Genomic DNA, 13,784 nt, shown 5'->3' with positions numbered 1-13,784 from the left:
CACAGATTTTCTAGAAATTGGAAATAATAAGTACTAAAGTCCCAACTTAATGGCTTAATGAGTGGGTAACCTTGGGAGTATGAAAGAATTAAGCAACCCACTGATTGAAAACACTGGGTTTCCTAGCGGGTAGCAAAACAGCTGATTTGCTTCAATAAGCTGTTCTAATCAACTCATGTTGTACAGAAACCAACTACTCTATTGATTACCTAAAAGCTAAATGGTATACATATTTTGGTGGCAATTTTGTAATTAATTAGGTATGTGCTAAAAGGTGTACATACATGCTTAAAAGGTGTACATATTCAGATGGAAGTTTTGTATATATTATAAACTTTCTCCTTTACAAAAATATATACACCCTATAAGATAGTTTGTACACCTTTTGCCACAATATGTATATCTCAGTTTGGTTTTTAGTTTTCTCTACTTTAATGGTTTTCACTTGATCCTGACCATATATATATATATATATATATATATATATGATTTGGATCATGTAAAAACCAATTAAAGCGGTCAAAATTGATAACAGGTGTACATAACAGCTTAAATGGTGTACATATTCCGGTGGTAATTTTGTAAATAATTGGACATTTGATAAAAGATGTATATACACCCATAAAGGTGTACATATTCAGATGGCATTTTTATAAATAATATGAAAATTTTCCTTTACAAAAATATGTACACTCTATTAGATAGTATGTACACCTTTTGCCTTAATATGTAAATTTTAATTTGGTTTTCAGTTTTCACCATTTTAGTGGTTTTCACCTGATCCTGCCCCTATATATATATAATGCACTAAATATGTCTCAAAAGATTGTTGGGTCATCTCTTGAGAGTGCTACAACCTCCTTGAATCATATAACACATTAATCACAAAGTCAGTAACAAGTGAGATCGTATGATTTTGATTGTGATGCTCAGCTTTGAATGCAATAACTGAATTGATATTTTTTTTCATTTAGAGGTTGACTTGGAAAATTAATTTGGGATATGAGGACACTCCAATATTATGATATGCGGAGAAGGGTATTTACTTACTTTATATGCTCATAGAAGTGGGAAGCATTAGATTTTCCTTGTTTTGGTCACATCCAAATGTACAAATGATCATGTCCTTTTGAAGTGTCAAGTATCTCATCCTCATGTAAAACTTGTGATTAATTAAAGAACCTAAGCACCAACTACCTTAGGTGGATGTGATGGGGTACATATCTGATCTCGATAAGTAATGTACTATATTATGCTTGATAATTTCATATCTCTATGCTTATATTATAGAAGTATTTGTAGTTCCTATCACTAATCAATCATGAGTTTATTACATTTTCTTTTTCTAGTATTTGTATGATAATATTCCAAACTTTGATTTTCTGTTGTTTCAGATTGGTGAGAATGAGAAAGGTATTTGCTACGTTGAGGGCTCTGGTTGAGGTGATGAAGGAATTGAGCAAGGATGCAGCCCCTCAAGTGGGAAGATTAATTATGGAGGAAGTATGATTTGCTTATTTGTTGGGGTTGATGTGTTTTTTTCTAGCTTCTATTTTTACTTTTAGTTCCTCGGCTGTATGATGTTTGTCTTACCTGATCTATTTTCATACAAAGAAAAGCGTAGTGTGTGTGGCATAGTGTAAAAATGACGGTGCAGCAATGGACGGTGATGCAGTAACAGGAGTGATGCAGTTATCGTAACGTTTAAATATCGGTCGAAACCATAAGATATCCCTTGATACGGCCTAAAACCTGATTTTTTATACCTTTTCAATGCGAGAATTATTGATACGTTTATTTGAAAACATTTACAACGTGACCGATGCGATGCGATCTTGTTTTTACACTATGGTCAGTGGGGATAGTTTTTAATAGAATAGTGCATTTGGTGTATTGAGAGAAATAATCAATAGGATTAGGTCTTTGTTGCATTGGATGTATGGTGATAAGATTGATGTACGAGGCTTTTGGGCATTTGATTGTATACATAGCAATACAAAAATCAGGACAATTATTGTGAATAGGAGAGTATATTATTATGATGAGTTGGATAACATGGCTCTTAAGTAATATATCTTAGTGCAATGCCTACATTATTACATATGTTTCCCAAACACGCTTGGGTACTATGCCGTACTTGTGTCGACATGACAGGGGTACAAATGTGGAGCACTAACACGACAACACACCATTTAAGAAGAAGCACGCTATTTTTACTAAAGAAAGGTAATAAAAGGTAAAAGGTTGAAGAAAGAAAAAGTTGGAAAAAAGAAAGCATTTCCTTGATTTTTCTATCTGTCTAATTAAATCTTGTAATCTACCCTAGGTGACTATTCTTTTTTTACTTTTTCTTTCTCATATTTCGTATTTTTTCTTTTCTTTTGTAATTTTAAGTGTCATTTTCTTGCTTAACATGGGGGAGGAAATTCCCTAGTCCATGTAAAATACAAATATATTGCGAATTTATCTTATACTCTTATCTTCTTTCCTTTCCAAATGTAATTCAAATTAAGTTAATCTTCTTATAGGTGGCATCATATTTTTTATTTTCTTTTCTTTTTTTCTTTCATTTTTATAATTAAAATGAAAACAAGTTATTATTTTGTGGATTTTAAAAATAGATCTTTTTTCTATTTTTTTCTTATTTACTTATTAGTTATTACTTAGGCTTTTTATTACCTAATTATTTATGATTAACTTTTAAATTTTTTTAGAATCAACAGATTTAGTAAAGTAATTAATAAGTGCCTATGCACCGCAAGTAGGGATAACGAATTATTTAAAAAGTAATTCTAGGAGGATCTCGATGACGTGGTGTAGAACATACCAATGAATGAGAAGCTCTAATGGGCACGTAGGGCGCTAGGGGTAGGTCGTATTAGCTAACAAAAATATTCATGGATCTTTTGGCTATGGAACTAGGAATACAGAAGGAGACTCCATTTTGTATTTTGCACTCATATGATTTGTTGGTTGCTAACACTTAGTTTAAGAAAAAAGATAGCCACTCGGTGACTTTTTTTAACTAGAGTAAACTCAACCCAAATTGGCTAATTTTTGACAAAAACGATAGAGAAAGGTATTTGCCTAAACTGTAAGGTTACCCCATAAGACCGTGTAGCCAACTGATACAAACTTATTATCCTAGATGATCGCCTTCAAGCAACACAAAGATAAAAAAAAGCCAAAGAAGAACGTGGGATTATATGATGGATATTGAAAGAGGATAATGCTTAAGTTTTCGCCAAGAAAGTTGTTGAAGAAGCACATTAAGAATTAACTTCGGATGCCGAGGATACTTGGACACAGATGAAAAGTTGCATCATCGAATAGCTAAGGAGATCTTAGGAGAATCAAGTGGTAGTTTCTTGGTGTAGAAAGATACGTGGTGGAATAAAGAGGTCAAGACTGTTATTGAGGAAAAGAAAAAATGTTATCTTACATCAGGAAAATGTAGGAATGCAAAAACATAGTCAACTACAAGAAAATTAAAACCAAGACAGAAATAGCTTTTTGCAAGGCAAAATTAAAGGCTTTTAAATAGGTGTTTGACAAGCTAGATTCTACAAAAGGAGAAAAAGATATATATATATATATATATATATATATATATATATATATATATATATATATATATATATATATATATATATATATATATATATATATATATATATATATATATATATATATATATATATATAGGATGGTAAAATGGACGCAGGCAAAAATTAATGACATAGGTATACTATAATGTATTAAGGATAAGGATAAAGACAGGCTAGTTCAAGACAAGAACATCAAGGATCGATGGAGGTATTGATGAGCTATTTAATGGAGAACATGGACATGTTGTAGAGGACACAATAATCATTCTCTTTCATGAAAATAGAGAATTTATGCAAAGAATACAAAATCAGAGGTGGATGAGGTTTTGAAAAAAATGAAGCTTAAGATAGTAGTTGGGCAAAATTGTATACCTGTTGAGGTATAGAGATGCGTATGGATGATTAGAGTAACTTGGCTAATAGATCTATTCAACAAGATTTGGAGGACAAATAAGATGCCAATGACTTGAGAAGTACTCTAAAGCCCATTCATAAGAACAAAGATGTCCAGGATAGCTCTAACTATTGAGAAATAAAACTCATGTGCCACAGTATTAAGTTACCGGAAAGAGTGATAAAGATACGTATGAGGACATCTACCTCTATATTAAAGAACCAATTTGGATTTATGCTAGAGAGATCACAATGGAAGCAATTCATCTTATGCGACAAATGATGGAACACTATAGGATTAGAAAAAGAGACTTGCACATGGACCTTCATTATTTGGAATAGAAAAAGAGCTTGTCAATTCATCCCATAATAGCAAGACATGAAGAGTAAATGATCACTTTCCCTACGAAAAATCATGGTGGATTGCATGTTTTCTCAAGGACCTTCATTATTTGGACTCTCTTTGGCTGTCACCATAGCATAAAAGCTAGCCTTCGGATGAGCTTTTAATGCTAAATGCCATCTGTGAGGAAGACCAAGAGAAATTTCCTTTCAAAGAAATAAGAAATTCTCTAATTTGAAAAAGAGCCAATTGTCTTAAAATGTCCCTTAAATATTCGAGATGAGATCCGTCTCAATCATTAGGGTGTTCGGTATCAAGATACAAATGGCTACGGTATTGGATATTGGTTAATTTGAAAATTATGATAGATGTTATGAGTAAGTTGTTCTGGCGAATGGTTAAATGAAGTTCTTGTTCCACATAGCTTTTGACATTGTGGTATCCGTTGGTGAAACATATCAAAACAATTTTGGGGATTTTGTTGCTGCACCAAATGTCTTGGATTTTGATCTTCTCTTAATGATTACACTCTTGCTTTGTTTGGTTCGTGGTGGATTTCATCAGCTTGATGCCAGACCTTATTGGTTTAGCCGTTGATTTCTGAATGGTAACAACTGATATTTGTATTTGGTGTTGAAGGGATAGAGAATGAAGGCAATGTAAATGGTCCAGCAATTGCTCTGAGTTACCAAGTAGATTTTTTTGATCCTGCTTGTTATGGATTGAGTTTTGGCTTAGGAGTTGGCAGTAGGAGTTTTTGGGAATATGTGATGCCATCTTAGAACTACAAACGAAGAACTTGAAATTATTTGAAGGTTTTTGCAGTTTGGTAGAGTGTGTGAAGCAATTATTGTGTGAGAAGATTTTAACAATAGTGAACTATGAAGCTTTGATGCCTGGATTTCAAATAGAACCCTCGAATAGCTGAACTAATGATGAGCTTTAGAGGGGGTTTGAAAAGAACATCAAGTCTTGAACTTATCACAAGTATATTTATATCAGTGGTCCTTTTGTTTTATCTTGATCTTCATTTATACTTATATCAGTGATCCTTTTGTTATATGTTGGAAACAAATACACCTTTGCTTCTTTTTATAGCTCTTTTGCTTTTGATGTTATGAATGTAGCTTTTAGTTCATTTTTGTTTGTCGTCACTTTCTAAGTTCTGGTTTATTTGCTCGTCAATCTTCCGAGGTGTTTACACTATGTAAACTCTATCTCTTTTTTGGGGTTTGTTCCAGTTAAGGAGAATTGAAAAATCAGATACTACATTTTCTGGTGAGTTGATCCCTTATAACATCATTCCACTGGAAGCACCGTCTTTGACCAATGCAATTGGAGTTTTCCCAGAGGTAATACTGTAGACTTGTTTAAGTCTGTTATTTTTCTTCCTATCCAATTATTTGCATGTTATAAGCTTGTGAGAAATTTAGAACGTATCTTTCCCTGGAGATAAATGTGTATATCTTTTTATCAGTTTTGTAGAATTTCTTTTGGGATAACAGTTTAAATTATGAATTATGTTGAAATTGTTTTGTGGAAGCAGATGGTGTTTTTAACCTCTCTTTTTGTTAAGACTTTTGGGTATTTATTTAATGTCTCCCTCACTCCTCTTTGATGAATTTTAAAAATTGAAATTCTTTTTATGTATTCCCTGATTTTCGCTTGACTTTTGGCCCGTCCATGTTGTGCCATTCTTGTTGTTCTGTTAATTGTTTTTGTACTAAAACTAATCAAGTAAATCCATGCCGAGTATTTTGCATTTGAGATCGTAAAAGCAAAATATTTGCAAATGTTTTGGAATATTGTTGTTTATTGTGCTTTTACTTGGTTTTATTTTATTATTCCCATACATGAGGGCTTATAACAAGATATCTGTAAAAGAAATATTGTGAGCCACATTAATTTCCGGGAAGACGGTGAGCCCATTGCCGAGGAAAGAAAATTTTGGCTTAAAACACTTGCTTTCTCAGACATTCCACAATTATAACTATGGTATTCCATTAATTGTGCATGATACTTGGTTTGCGTTGTTAACTTTCTTTTGTTTGTGTTTGAATTCACCCTATGTTAACTTGTGGGATTTCTATGATCAAGTCTGTCTAATGCATCCTCTTTGCAGGTTAGAGGCGCCATATCTGCTATAAGGTACATCGAAAGGTTTCCTAGACTTCCTTCTATGTTTCAGATTCCTAGGCACCGGGATGCAGACATGTTTGATCTTCTGGAATTTGTCTTTGGCTTTCAGGTTTCTTCAGTATCTTATCTGTGGAACTTTTGTCCTGTTTGCTTGAATTTTGATTTTTCTTTGACAAGGATTGTTTGAGTTTAATGTATTTGTTATGCGTTGGATGTTTTTGTTCTAATTGTTGATTCTAATAAGTCGGTCTTTTGTCGTTTTGCATTCGCACATTAACCCTTACCACTCCCAAGACCTTTCTCCAACTTCCTTTCTTTCCTCTTGAAATGAGAATGTTTATAAACATCATTAACTTGTAATTGGATTACTCTTTTCTCCATTTACTATGGGGCCAAAGAATAATAGTTCTTTGGCTTCAGATTATTATATACTATTTTAAAATGACTCATTTAAATCATGTATATTAATTATTTATGTCAAGTTGCACATGATGTTTTCTTTCAAGGGTCAATCGGGACGACCTCATTGTTATTACTAATAAAGGTAAGATTGTGTACATTGGATCCCTTTAAATCCCGCCAATGTGGGAGCCACTAATGATGGTCTAGTTACTATAAATTTTTTTGGGGTAATTTAACTCGTGTCGGATGTCAAAGTTTGACAAGTTACCATCTAAGTTGTCCTCTTGAAGTTTGGCCACCTTTATGAGAAACTTGCTCACTGTACTTCTGAGTTCTGACTCGATGGCCGTGGAACTGTTAGTAGCAGCCTGGCTCTTCATTTTTAATTGGCTCATGCAGACCTCATCAAGTTCTTTTCTTGCGTACCGTGGAGATTTATTGGGGAATTAACATAAGAAAGATAAAGCTTATGTAGAACCTAGGTGTTTACATTAGTTATTAATTTTCAAATCTCAATATCCGTCTACCCATTTATAAAAGTAGAGGCACACTGGTTTCTGTATCGTATTATTGGGATAATTGCCAAAATCCTTCATAGAAATCTTATTCCGAAATGTTTATTGTATAAAAGAATTGCCATTTAGCTGGAATGCTGATCGACAGCTATGTTTCTCTCTGATGCTTCAACCGTGCTCTTCTTTATTTTAACATGTGAAATCGAGAAGAAATTGCTCTATCTTTAAAACAATATCTTCATATATAGTCACTTTTAAAAAGTGGTCAGCCAATTTTGTAAATGCTACTGGCTACACTTGATTTGAACCTTTATTCTCTTTGTGTTGGTTTGGGCTTCTGCATTTATTGTCCTGAAACTTATATTTTGCAGAGAGACAATGTTAGAAATCAGCGTGAAAATGTAATTCTCATAATTGCAAATGCGCAGTCTCGTCTTGGCCTCCCAGATTCACGTGATCCTGTGAGTACCTGTGTTTTTATATATTTTTTGGTAGTATGTTATTTCTCATCTTTTGAAGTTATTCTCAATCTTTGACATCTGCTTCTTTGGTTAATTTTGTGTTAGTACTTAGTTTGTGTCTGGTCAATGGTGTGTGTGTGTTTATGTTTGTGTTGGGGGTTGGATTTAGTTCTTGTTCCGATTTATAATCTCCATTAAAGAAGTTTTTTTTTTACTATTCATACAAACATTGGAGGGCAAAATGATTTGTTAAGACATAAAGTATGACAACTATATGCTTATTTTTTGCTCCACCCTCCACTCCCTAATGCATTGCGCTTTTTATAATTACAACCATCTTTTTTCAAGAAGATTTCATGCTCCAATTATCAGTGTCTTGCTCAGTTTTTAATTTTGAACTTGAAAATGGACTTGGCTCTCCTGAAATAACATAATGTTGCAACTTGCCTGTGTTTTCAACTTCACATCTACTTCAGCTGAGCAAAGGGACTGTGTTTTACGTGTGATGAAAAGTGGTCTCATAATCACATTTGGAAAAATCAAAGAGAGTTGACGTGATTTTTGGGAGCCACTTAATGGCATTGGGGTAAGGGAATTGTGGTGATGTTGGTTCTTGTACTCTGGATAAAGTTTCCAATATCAGTGCTGCAGTGTAGTCACAATTTTACTTTAATGTATATTAGGTAGGTGTTTTAAATTTGTGTTATGCACTGGCTTTGAAGCTGTTCACTGGTTCCAGATCAGGTAACAGGCGCAGGAAGTTTTTAATTATCGTTATAAATGATGGTATATGTGCTTTATTTTCATGTAAAATTTAAACTCTGTAACTCATTACTTTAGTACAAGGTTGTTCAATGGGTATTGACGTAGTAGCCTCCTTTATTTTGAGTTTAGAGTTCTTAAATGTTGCTGTGGTATTGCATGAGAGGAAGCACATGTTATTGTTTGTATCTTTTCGCATACTGATACCTCAATATTTCTGTGCAGAAAATAGATGAAAAAGCTGTAAATGAGGTTTATAAGAAAGTACTGGACAATTATTTTAGATGGTGCAAGTATTTGCGAACTCGAATGGCCTGGACTAGGTTCTGAAGTTTGCATTTTCTATTGAATCAAATTCGTTGCTTTGCCATCCAAGTCATGAATCTGTTTTTCCTTTACTGATATATTTGGGTTCCCTTTTCAGTTCTGATGCAATTGATAGGGAGAGGAAGCTTTTTCTGATTTCATTGTACTTTCTTATATGGGGAGAGGCTGCAAATGTTCGATTTCTCCCTGAATGCATTTGCTACATATTCCACCATGTATACGTCTGCCCTTGAGTTGCTTGCTTTCCTTTTTGTTGTCTGTTTTCATAAAACTTGCCCCACTTTGCTATTACTGAAACGTGTGGGTTGAGACTTTTGGTATCATATTCTTAGTCATGCATGGCTTGAAAATTTTAATTTTCTTTACCTGGTGCTTGCAGATGGCAAAGGAGCTAGATGCAATCCTGGATCATGGAGAAGCTTATGTTGCAAAAAGCTGTGAAATGGAAAATGGTTCAGTTTCATTCCTTGAGAAAGTGATATGCCCCATTTATGAAACATTGGCTAAGGTTGTTATTTCTTTATGGTTTCATTTCCTTGTTCATGTAGTGGATTCCATCTTTTTTTCACTTTCTTATTTTAAGATGGTGAAGGCAGTATATACTAGAGAACAATTCAGTTATATGAGAACAGTGAGAACCAATCCGTCCAACAAAAAAGTGTTACTTTTTTACTAAAAAGGTGTTACTTTAAGGTAAAAAATTATTACTTTTTTTTTTAAAAAAAAGATGATTTTTTAGGCAAAAAAGGTATTACTTTTTGCATAGAAGGTGTTACTTTTTGAAAAAAACGTGTGACTTCGTATTAAATCTTTTTGAGAAATAATTTTTTTTTCTAAAAAGAACACTATTTTGCTAAAAAGTACCAACTATTTTTTTTAGAAAAAGTAACATTTTTCTGCCTAAAAGTAACAAATTTTAATAGAAAAGTAACACGGTTTTGTCAGATAGATTGGTTCTCATGGTTCTCATATAAGGATGATTCTCACTTGAACTTCTTCATATATGTATGTATAGGGTCAAGTTCAAGTGAGAACCAAACTTATATGAGAACCAATCTGCCTGACAAAAAAGTGTTACTTTTTTATTAAAAAAAGGTGATACTTTTTTGCAAAAACGTGTTACTTTTAAAAAAAAATAGATAAAGTGACATTTTTTTTGTCTAAAAGTAATGCTACATTACTGTAACAAATATGTATTTCGTTAAATACAACCTCAGTTATGTTAATGTCCTCAACCTAATTGTACCCTAGAGTGATTAATGTGGAAACTCAAACTAGGGCGTTATTGTAGTAGAAATTCACAAACTATTGCCCACCAATGTCTTGAATCCTGACAACCTATTTCACCGCAATTTATGGAATGACGACTATCTTATATTATTGAATATTGTCAAACCTCTCCATTTCGCTCTTAGCAGTTTTCTTGTTCCTGCTGATTGTGAATATAGGGTGGCTGGCCTAGTGGTTGTGTTGTGCAATTGGTTGAGGTGGGTTTTTTTTAGAGATCTAATTGGGAAGCTAAGATATAAAGATCTTATGGTTCTTGTGGCGTTAGAAAGAGCAAGGATGAGACGAAATTGGTGGTAATGTTGGTGAGGGCTGGATATGGTGAAGGGACAAGACCAACTCAATTGTTATGGGCAATGAGTTAGTGTAAGCCAACTTTAATTTGCAATTCTTTCAAATTGGGTAGAGTAGACCAAAATGAGCCATAATTTGCTTGTCTAAATAAGTAATTCACAGGGAGGCTGGAGATGAGTAAATCAAGTACAAGGGAAGAGAGAGGGGGTTGATCCATTGATGGCTTTGGTTAGTAAATTAGGATTTCTATTCAATATATAAGTTCGAAGGTACACTGATATGAATCGTGGCACGGTAAAGGGGTGGTGTTGAAGAATCCAGCTAGTCTTCATAACGGATGGAGGTAGTTAAAAGACATTAATTTATCAAACAACACAAAATTTGTTTATTGAAACAAAAGTATCAAACAAGTCTAGTTTTCTTTTCACCATAAATCAACGGAACTAAAACTGTAACGGTGCTGAAGACATTTTAGACTTTATTGAGACTTAAAAGTTACGAATAATGGTCATTTAAGCTATCTTCTTCCAGAAGGTGTTATAATTTGAGTAGAAGTAGGTTCACAGAGAATTGTTTTAACTGTTTTAGGACAGGTGTATCTAATCTTGCCATGCCCTACAACTGCAAGTATTCTGTAGTATCTTTAATCATCTGTTAAAATAAGTCAATTCTGAAAATATGCACAATGACTAACTCTGCAAATATTTACCCAATGATCCTTGTTATTATGCTATTAAAAAATATGTTAAAAATGTAGATATGAACGGTACAATAGTCAAAGAAAATTAAGGAACAATACCTAAATGACTTGTTCCGTATGTAAGGTACAAACTGGTTCATTCTGCATGGCAGAATGTCTGAAATTGTGAAGTTCAACATGTCTGGTTACTTGCCCATGAACGTCATTTAGGAGAGAAGTCTGTAATTACTCTGCTTGCCAACTCTAGGAAATAAAGATACCTATAAATAAGGCATTGCTGTTTGAGTTTTATAGTGTGTCATTGTACATTAAGTATATTTCTATTTTGGATTTAGTGAAAAGAGGTTAGAAAGTTCAAAGTGTCTACAAACTACATCAAGTGGCTGATTTCACCCGCTCCCGAAAGTATTAAAATATAACTTCTCAAGCTGTACCCCTCCCGTGGCTAGTTCATGAACAAGATAGATTAAAAATGCTAAAGTGGGACATGGGTACTTGGTTGTTTTGAGTTGCTGAATAATGAAGCAAGAGCATTGAATTCTTTCTTAATATTGTAAGAACTATAATGTATTGCATGTGCAGGAAGCTGAAAACAATAAAAATGGGAGAGCAGCACATTCGGCGTGGAGAAACTATGATGATTTCAATGAATATTTCTGGTTTGTTATTTTCCATATTAATCTCTTTTCATTTACGTTGCTGCATTTATAAACTTTATATACTTCTACTTTTTCCCTCTGCGTAGGTCTCCAACTTGCTTTGAGTTAGGATGGCCAATGATAAAGGAATCAGCATTTTTGAGGCGACCTAAAAAATGGAAAAGGGTTAGTTTAGTACTTTGTAATATGCTATATCCAAGTTTGTTTGAATGTGGATTTGTGCTAACCCTTTTCAATAGAAAGTTATTGTTATTTGTGTGTAGGTAACTTCTAAATGTGTATGATTATTTATGCTGGTTGATCTATTTATTTGAGACGATCTAAACATTTTAGTGATTTATATTTTACGGGCTATGAAATGGTGGAGTTATTTTAATATTTTTATATTTATTGCCAAAATAAGAAAAGTGGGAGGCAAGTCAGAAAGGCGTGTTGAGGAAGATTCGGAGTTATTAGCATGTTTAGGGAATAGTTTTTCTAAGCCCTTTATTCTCTCTCTCTTTCCCTCTCTCTCATTTTAAAGGAAAATCCATGTATGATTTTTAATTTTGGTTCGTCACATTTTGTTTTTCTTATATTTCTTTTTCGATGTTCACAACAGATGTACATATATATATATATATATATATATATATATATATATATATATATATATATATATATATATATATATATATATATATATATACCAATTAAAGTGGTGAAAACTGAAAACAGGTACACATCAAAGCTTTAATGGTGTACATAATTGCTTTAGATGACAATTTTGTAAATTATATGAACTTTTTCCTTTATAAAAATATGTACACCCTATAAGATAGTATATACACCTTTTGTCACAATATGTATATCTCAATCTGGTTCAGTTTTCACCACTTAAGTGGTTTTCAGGTGATCCTACGCCTATATATATATGTATGTATATATATGTATGTATGTATGTATGTATGTATATATATTTGTTTATTTATTTATACTGCTTAAAGGCTTTAAGATCATGTCATGAATATGTTTTTCCTTTCTACATGGCACTTCTCGTCTTTGATATTTATTTATGCTCATGTTGGTTGTTACCCAGACAGCAAAAAGTAGTTTTGTTGAGCACCGGACTTTTTTCCACTTATATCGCAGTTTCCATCGCATGTGGATCTTTTTGGCAATAATGTTCCAGGTTTTTTTCCCCACCTTCACCAGCTTACCTATTTTGTAGCTTGATCATAGCAACAAAAAATCTTTTGGATCGTTTCAGGTTTTAGCGATCATAGCTTTCAACAATCAGCTTAATCTGAATACATTTAAGATCCTGCTGAGTGTTGGGCCCACATATGCTGTCATGAATTTTGTGGAGAGTGAGTAAATCTTCTTTCAACCTTCCACTATAATTCTTTTCACTATCCACTATTGAACTTTGTTAATTTTATGACTAGGTTGCTTGGATGTTTTACTAATGTTTGGTGCATACACAACGGCAAGAGGCATGGCGATTTCTAGGCTGGTTATCAGGTTCTTTTGGTGGTGCTTGAGTGCTGTAGCTGTTTTCTATTTCTATCTGTGAGTGAATCTCCATAGTCAACTGTTGTTTTATTTGCTCCATAAACTGTTTCCATACTAAATCTGCACATCTGTAAATCAATATTAGGAGGGTTCTGCAGGATTGGAACCAGCAGCAGACAAATTCATTATCTTTCCGCATTTACATTCTTATGTTGGGTATTTATGCTGGGCTGCGTTTAGTGTTTGCTTCTTTATTGAAGATCCCTGCGTGTCATGTTTTCTCTGAAAAGTCTGATCAGTCGTTCTTTCAATTTTTTAAGTGGATTTATCAGGTACTTGCTGCTCTAGTCTTGAATGTAACCTATGAGCATGCCTTCATTCATGCACATTAACTTGTATC

At 33.4% G+C, this 13,784-nt stretch overlaps 1 protein-coding gene across 1 annotated transcript in view; it reads left to right on the top strand.

Moving 5' to 3' along the window:
• The window catches only part of LOC130827139 (callose synthase 10), a 59,866-nt gene that overhangs the window by 10,411 nt on the left and 35,671 nt on the right, over positions 1-13,784 (top strand). The window contains exons 4-16 of the mRNA XM_057692777.1: positions 1,395-1,503; positions 5,586-5,696; positions 6,467-6,592; positions 7,772-7,861; positions 8,849-8,946; positions 9,048-9,165; positions 9,330-9,458; positions 11,814-11,890; positions 11,977-12,055; positions 12,969-13,061; positions 13,140-13,239; positions 13,318-13,441; positions 13,530-13,716. Coding sequence (XP_057548760.1) covers positions 1,395-1,503; positions 5,586-5,696; positions 6,467-6,592; positions 7,772-7,861; positions 8,849-8,946; positions 9,048-9,165; positions 9,330-9,458; positions 11,814-11,890; positions 11,977-12,055; positions 12,969-13,061; positions 13,140-13,239; positions 13,318-13,441; positions 13,530-13,716 — 1,441 coding nt within the window. The remainder of the gene's footprint in view (positions 1-1,394; positions 1,504-5,585; positions 5,697-6,466; positions 6,593-7,771; positions 7,862-8,848; positions 8,947-9,047; positions 9,166-9,329; positions 9,459-11,813; positions 11,891-11,976; positions 12,056-12,968; positions 13,062-13,139; positions 13,240-13,317; positions 13,442-13,529; positions 13,717-13,784) is intronic.

The sequence above is a fragment of the Amaranthus tricolor genome, chromosome 11 (assembly GCF_026212465.1).
Source record: "Amaranthus tricolor cultivar Red isolate AtriRed21 chromosome 11, ASM2621246v1, whole genome shotgun sequence".
NCBI lineage: Eukaryota > Viridiplantae > Streptophyta > Magnoliopsida > Caryophyllales > Amaranthaceae > Amaranthus > Amaranthus tricolor.
Note: the sequence above shows the minus strand (reverse complement) of the source record. Positions and strands in the feature narration are given on the sequence as shown.